At 35.0% G+C, this 8,433-nt stretch overlaps 1 protein-coding gene across 1 annotated transcript in view; it reads right to left on the bottom strand.

The window, feature by feature from the left end:
- LOC107550768 (polypeptide N-acetylgalactosaminyltransferase-like 6) overlaps positions 1-8,433 on the bottom strand; it is a 39,058-nt gene that overhangs the window by 29,230 nt on the left and 1,395 nt on the right. The window contains exon 2 of the mRNA XM_016232145.1: positions 1,925-2,108. Coding sequence (XP_016087631.1) covers positions 1,925-2,108 — 184 coding nt within the window. The remainder of the gene's footprint in view (positions 1-1,924; positions 2,109-8,433) is intronic.

Raw genomic sequence — 8,433 nt, 5'->3', positions numbered from 1 at the left:
CACACACACACACACACACACACACACACACACACACACAGACAGACAGAGGCAGACATTCACTCTCCCAACACACACGAGTGTCTCTCTACTGCAGTCATTCCCATCCAAGAGTGGAAAGATTTCAATTTAGTTTGGTTAAAACTATAAAACACAAGTTATGACTTAAAAAAATAAAAATAAAATAATGTTGACAAATATAATCTTGTGATTTTCCCCCCAGCAATTAATCACTAAACAATTTTAAGGAAAGAGATCAATATAGTATGTGTGAGGCAATTTATGTGGATGACACTTACAGCAGAACATATTTGCATATACAGTATAAAGTAGAAATAGATTTCTTTCTCTGTTCATATCGCTTGCACTTCCTGAGAAAACACCTAATTGTTTTACCCATTTGACTGCATCAAATGTCTCAAATCAAACTAAGTCTAGTTATAAAATAATAGATTCAATATTTCTCAAATTGCTTCAATTTACTCAAATTGTCTCAGTTTGAGCTACTTGGTGTGTGAGTCTTCCACCCACTGTTTTTAATTTAATTTAGAGTGAATTATTGCAATAATGGCCATAGTATATTCAGCATTAGAAGAAACACATTTCTGATTAGCTGTAGATGACTTGAAGCCTTCTGATGGGGTTGTGAGGGCACATCAGAGAAAAGGGAAAAAATTTAGTGAAAAGCTGCTTGTGACGCTGAAGGTTACTAATACTAAACTCTGAATCATAGATTGACATGAGCTGTGGTAGAAAACTGGTAAAAAATGTTTACATGTGAACATTGAAACACAATGGAACAGTATGGAAATGAAAGCCTTGGGATTAAGGCTCCTGGCTAATAATTGAGTGTATCATAAGTGCAAGTCACTGGTCAGAGAGACATTTCATATATCCTCTATTCATGCCCCACAATACAGGTTTAATGAGGTCAATCACAATGTCTCGGTGCAGGAGATATAAATGAGATTTTGAAACAGACTGGCAGATCAAAAGCTAAAGCAAATTGGACAGGGAACAATAAAGAATAAAGAGGAAGTCAGAAAGAAAATAAAAAAAATCAAATTGCAGGAATTTCATTGAACACAAAAAATAAAAAATTTAAAGGGCAGCACATATGTTTTTTTGATTCACCAAAAAAGAAAAAAAAATCTCTGCAAAACTGTCCACTGTATAATTATCAAGACGTATGTGCTTTAGGATCATTTATTGGATCAATTTGCTCAATAATTTGTGATTTGGAAGAATATATGGTGTGTTTGTGTTTCTGTATCTCAAACTGTAGGGAACGGCACTTAAAAGAGTAGAAAATGTGAATATGTGTAAATATTCACATATATGAATATTTATATAATATTCTAAATCTCTTTACTTCAATTTTGAAAACTGATCAACAAATAAAGATAACTGTTTAAATATTATATAATATTATAATATTATAAACAACTTCTAATGCAAAAAAATATTTTTCTTTGAGTTCTTCAACTTTATATTCATCAAAGAATCCTGAAGAAAATTCTGAAGGATCATGTGACACTGAAGACTGGAGTAATGGCTGCAGCTTTGACATCATAGCAATAAATAAGATTTTAAAACAAAATATTAATATAAATATTAATAAAATAATATTTCACAATATTACAGATTTTTTTCTATAATGTTTTTAATGAATTAAATGAAGAATGTGCTTTTTCATTCCACTGCACTACTTTTCCATTATTTATCTATGTGAACATGCTAGACAGACTTGTTTGCCTGATGCACTTGAATCTTTTGGGTCTCACAGTGTGTCTATTATTTGTAAAAACTTTTTTTATTTTTATAAATCATTTCAAGTAAAAATGACTTTTTATCTGGCCCCTTGAGGAGTATAAGAGACTTTATTTACATTGGTAATTAACAGTTTAAGACTGATTTCACTCACTCGTATGGGTCGCTGGGGTCTGGTCCTTGTAGTTCAGATGGGATGGGAATGCGTTTATAGTACATCTCCCAGTCAAAAGCTCCCCTCATGGCGTCCCCTGCCTGTGCCTCGTATCCAAAGTGGTTATGGTCAATCACGTCTATCATGGGACACACAATGGTTTTGGGGTTCTGTGCGATCTGGTCTGCAGGCAGAGGGCAAGGAGAGAAAAGGAGAAGAAAAGTTAGGTAAAGCTAGAAATCTTCCATTTCCGTCTCTTCACAAACACTGCGTGGAGAAGAGGAGAGGAAAGAAAAGAAAGGGGAGGTAGCACCTCTCAGGAGTCTCCCTCCTCTCCTGGATCAATTGCTCTCCTTCGCTCTGCTTGGCTGAGTGTGGTGACCCTGTGAAACTTAAAGCCGCCATAGCCGCCCGGCGATTAGAAACAATTACAGCACTTCAAAGTAGGTTTGCTCCATGGAGGGCCGAGCAGAAAGGACCCTCGGCCCTTAACTCTATCTCTGTCAGTCAGCAGCCGCTAAGCCGTCCCAGATCTGTCACCCACACTCTCCCTCAACCTCACTGCACTACTGGACCATGGAGATCGCAGAGAGAAAGCAAAAGAGAGGGAACAGACCTGGAAAATGGGCTTAAAAACACAACACCACACACCTTAAACAAATACATTATGAAGATTAAACTCAAGAGCTGTCTCTGTCTTTCTGAAACTGAGGCTGCAATGAACATTGCAAGACTCAGTGCTTTTGTCATACTCACAATGATAATTCCTGATGAATGATCATTTTGTTTCAGAAAAAAAAAGACTTTGTGGGGAAGTCGTGGCCTAATGGTTAGAGAGTCGGACTCGTAACCCAAAGGTTGTGGGTTCAAGTCTCATACCGGCAGGGATTGTAGGTGGGGGGAGTGAATGTACAGTGCTCTTTCCCACCTTCAATATCACGAAGGTGCCCTTGAGGAAGGCACAAAATGGCTGCCCACTGCTCTGGGTGTGTGTTCACTGCTGTGTGTGTGCACTTTAGATGGGTTAAATGCAGAGCTCTAATTCTAAGTATGGGTCACCATACTTGGCCACATGTCACGTCACTTTTAAAATTAAGTCTCTTAAAACATACTTTACTAGACTTTTATGAACTTGGTTTTTATCCAAGGCAACTTACATTGCATACAAATAGATATTTTATGAGTCTATGCGTTATTTGGGAATAAAACCTGACTTTGGCATTGCTACATGCTCTGCTGTTTGAGCTATGTGATTTATTGATTGATTGATATACATTTTTATTCAGCATGGCTGCATTAAATTGATTAAAAATGACAGTAAGGATATTTGTATTTCTCTTCCAAACAACATTTTTTCTATTCATCAAAGAATCCTCAAATTGCACAACTGTTTTCAACAATAATTACAAGAAATGTTTCTTGAGCACCAATTCAGCATATTAGAATGATTTCTTTTTTCCCCCTGAAACTAATGAAAATTCCCACCACAGCGTAATTTCCACCACATCTCAAATTATGCATTAATTAACATTCTTTGATGGAAATTACACTTTTGTCTTGCTAATAGCAATTTTAAAAAGTGTCTTAAATACCTAAAATAATATTTTCATGCATTTTGAATAATTCAACAAAATTATGCAGCCTGAATGGAAAAAGTTTAACACTAAAAATAATAATTTTTTTATGTTTTCTATATTTTCACACATCATGTCTTGTTTCACCTCAAGCTCTTCATATTTCCTGAAAAACTGATATTTGCTATTTTGTAATATTGAAACTGTTATTTAGATTATAATAGGTTTAATACATTAAATGCAACAATTAGTATTTTTAATTTTTTTTAATGAATTGTCATAATTTAAGATTTAAAGTCTAAGGGCCAGATTTACTAAACAGTGCAAATTAGCGCCAACCATTGTTAATTTCATTGACGGATAATTTTTGTCATAATTTTCGCCAACGCCATTTTTTTCACCGACGAAAACAAGACGATGATGAAATAAAACTCGTTTTGAATGACAGAAACTATGAAGAAAATCTATTAAAAATCAACAAATAAAAATGAGACGAAAATGTTAGGGAGGGACGATTTGGGAAGAGATTCGTTCAAAACGAATCTGCTGCGTGGTTCGGAGTTTAGATGCGTACATATGAAGCACAAAACTATCGATATCTGGGAGTAAGAGAAGAGCAGAAATATGGATAAATCTGACAACGCCTAAGAGAACTCAATTTGGTCCGGTTTTCGGCGCACACACACCGAAGCAGCGCCTCTCACACAGCACATGAGTACTCTTTCGCATCTCATAAACGGAGAAATACATACAAAATTATGTCGAATTGTCTGTTTTAACGAGTATTCACGTAAACACACTCGGTTGTGTCTTATGTGGACATAAACAGTTGGGAGAATATTGGATGTGTATCAGTACATTGCATCCGTGTATCCGGTTTTAAAGAGACAGCAGCCTAATCACGCACTGGTCTTGACTGAATCACTTTAGTAGCCCTAAAGACTCATCTAAATTTATTTATAGAAATAAATATGTCAGCCTGAAAGAATGAAGAATGTGGTAAACAAGTTGTTATAAAGAATGCATAATTAACCTATATAACCATTTGTATTTCACTGAAAAGAAGACCATGTTCTTGTTCTTTATGAGAAGTGGTTTTATTTAATTTTAACATAAAAGCATGTTGTGTGTCACTGCAGTTAAATCGGTGTCTATCATTATAAAACCTTAATATCAAACCTAGTTAATGTGGAAACCCATTAGATTTTAGACGATTAAATTTACTGTAGATTTAGTCGACTAAAAATCTTATGATATTTAGTCGACTAAAACAAAAAAAATTCAGATGACTAAAACTAAATGGCATTTTAGTCAAAAGACTATAACTATTACAAAATTTGCTGTCAAAATAAACAGTGGCGCCAACGAGCTATTCCAAAACAGGGAAATCTCTGTGGGTGATTTACTGACAATGCGCAAATTAAAGAACAGGCGCGACATCTAATTTACATATCAATCAATGCAATATACCAAGCGCAGCGCAAATTAGCATAGTTGCAAATAAGCAGAGCTTATGCTAATCAGGTGCGGGTGATCTACTTACAACACAGGCACAAAATAAGACATGCTATTTTTGGGTGGTAAATAATGGCGCAAATACCAGTAATTTGACGAGCGCAAACATTAGTAAATCGCGTTGCATGATTCATTTTAATATACTCCTCCCATAAATGTTGCGTCTGCAAGAGAAATTCCTCCAAATGCATATTCAATAAGGTCAGGCGCAAAAATAACTGTGTCCACGCCTTTTCAGCGCTAATTATTCACTGCACATCTTTAGTAAATCCTGACAGTACTATTTTAACGCCAGAAGACTGTAATAATTTTATTTAGTTGTAAGGGAATTAATCATTATTAATTCATTCAGGCTAACGCCTAAGTGTGGGAGAAGGGTTATAGTAAAATCAATATGCAAAAGGCATTTGAAAAGCAGCAAAAATAATGTTGAAATTATGGTAAAACTTTTCCAAGACCATTTTAAAGTGACCATCATATAACACAAATTCAACAAGTTGGAATAAGGTGTATGTAGATTGTATGTTTTTTGAATACTAGTCATCAACCTCCACAAACATCCAGCATCCATCCATATGATGTGACAGCAACCAAAACAATGTCCTCTCCACTGATAACTTGTGTGTGGTCAGAACAATTTAGCCAGTTCTCAGGAGGTCTCCCATCCAGATACTAGTCAGGCTCAACTGGGCTTAGTATTAGTGGATAGCCAGTCAAGAGCTGTGGGGCTATAATCGGTTGGCTTTCTCCTGCAGCAGACAATTTTCTGTGTGAAAATTTCACTATGTGTCTGTATACAAGCAATTCTGTTAGTATACCAGTAGCTTAACTACAACTAAGCACAAATTACAAGAATATACATGTATTGCAGTGCAATGCTACAAATAGCTGTTATGATGACATGAAGAATTTACTGTCGGCTTTGTGTCATTAGTTAGGATAGAGGACATTTTCTGTCGAGAGCTGTTGGCTTTGCATTTGTTTATGTGTGTGTGTGTCAGTTCAAGAACAGGCTTTCCTAAACAGCTACCGCACAAACAACCACCTGCGTTCTCCTGCCAACACTCACATATCATGCCTTTGTTTTCTCTCTGGCACCGAGTATCCACTTTCCTACCATAAGAACCCGCTCTGCTGTGGCGCTTACTGGGGCTGAATCCTTTGTTTGATTCTTTATCCTGTTGTAGAAGTCTAATGTGAAAACCAAGGACTCCATCTGCCGTCTGCCCAGTTGACGAAGACAAATGAAGAAGAATTTAGAGGAAGACTAAGGAAAGATTTCGCAATTAGATTGGACTGATTTCTGTAAGAGTAGCAAAACAGCATCAAACCAGACAGACCAGACTGCACATTGTAACAACATTTCAGTGCATTTCTAAAACAATTTGAAGGCAAAGGAAGGACACAACGATCACACTTAGGAGGACACAATTCCGGCACAAAGAAATTTCAGTTGTCCTGGAGATGCTGGATGTTTCTATGGAAGACATGAGCTCTATTCAAAGGGGAATCATTTTCTCTGAGGTGGTCAGCTTAATTTCTGTTTCTCAGACATACTTTATGAGTATGAATCACACATGCTTGTGCATTTTCACACAACCTTAGTAAAAATTACAGAGGAAATTACTGTTTTTCAGTAGTCCTCTGATAAAATTTAATACCGTCTGGATACGAATGTCTGTGATGGCTCATTTTCACATGAATGCTTCTCCTCATTTATTTTGACTGTCGTTGAATCCTGTAGCTAAAGCTAAATTTCACGTTGCACTGTCTAGTGCACCTTTAATACAACTTTCTAGGTAACAGTTGGTGGCACAAGTGCTGTTGGGATGCCATCTGACATAAAACGATAATTAAATTAATAAGGAGAGCAGGGTTCATCATCAGAAATGCTTCTCATTTTAATTTCTTCCCTTAACTGATTTCTTTTAAATATGTCTGTTATGCTCAGAATTTATTGTAATATGTGCAGCATTTATTGTAAAATGTGCTCAGCATTTATTTTACTGTAAGGCTGCATTTATTTGATCAAAACACAGTAAAAACAATACTATTTTGAATTATTATTACAATTTAAAATAAGTGTTTTATATTATATATTTTAAAAGGTTAAAAATGTATTCCTGTGTTGCAAAGTTGAATTTTCAGCAGTCATTACTCCAGTTTCTAGTATCACGTGATCTTGCAGAAATCAGAATTCTAATACGCTGATTTGCTGCTCAAATCACACTTTTTATAATATTATCAATTTAAAATAAAAAATTGGACCAATTCTCACTATTAAATAGTAGCTTATTAGCATTCATATTACTAGCATATTGGATGTTTATTAGTGCTTATAAAGAACATATTAATGACTTATTCTGCATGACCATATTTTAGATCCCTTAATCCGACACCATACCTAAACTTAACAACTACATTACTATAAAAAAGCAGCAAATTAGGATTGTTACCATCATTTGAGCTGCCTAATGTATTTGTGGAAACTATGACACATTTTTTTTCTGGGCTACTTTAAAGAACATTAAGTTCAAAAGAACAGTATTTATTTGAAATAGAAATCATTTGTAACATTATAAATGTCTTTATTGTGACTTTTGAACAATTTGAATGCATCCTTGCTGAAAAAAGCCTTTAAAAATTGTACTGACCCCAAACTTTTGAAAAAATATACAGTGGGTACGGAAAGTATTCAGACCCCTTAAATTTTTCACTCTTTGTTATATTGCAGACATTTGCTAAAATCATTTAAGTTATTTTTTTTCCTCATTAATGTACACACAGCACCCCATATTGACAGAAAAACACAGAATTGTATAGTTTATTTCATTTGTTTTGGTGATGCAAGTATCCAGAGCACATAATGGCCACATCCAGACAACCATTCCACCCTTACTAAAAACTGCATACATCACAGTACCATCATGAAAATCACAGACATTCTGTGTTAATAACTCTAACTCAAATGTTATTTAGAAAACCAATCTAGTCTGAATAGTGCTGTGGATTTACACTCCCTCAAAATAAGCACTGCTCATGACAGTTACACCAAATAAGGCAAGTAAGAATGAGAGCACTAAAGCAGGAGTGGTCAACATCTGTCCTGGAGAGCCTCAGTCTTGCAAAGTTTTGTTCCAACCTTGGTAAAAACTCACTTGCCTGTAGCTTTCTAGTAACCATTAGACATTGATTAGCCCTTTCAGATGTGTCTGATTAGGGTCGAAACTGAACTCTGCAGGACTGTAGCTCTCCAGGACCAACAATGGCCACCCCATAGTATATTATATATTATATTATATATTACTATTATGTTTATATATATGTATGTATGTATATATGTATATATATATATATATATATATATATATATATATATATATATATATATATATATATAAACAGTAAATAAGTAAATAA

Source organism: Sinocyclocheilus grahami, unplaced genomic scaffold (assembly GCF_001515645.1).
Source record: "Sinocyclocheilus grahami isolate Dianchi unplaced genomic scaffold, SAMN03320097.WGS_v1.1 scaffold17.1, whole genome shotgun sequence".
Taxonomy (NCBI): domain Eukaryota; kingdom Metazoa; phylum Chordata; class Actinopteri; order Cypriniformes; family Cyprinidae; genus Sinocyclocheilus; species Sinocyclocheilus grahami.
Note: the sequence above shows the minus strand (reverse complement) of the source record. Positions and strands in the feature narration are given on the sequence as shown.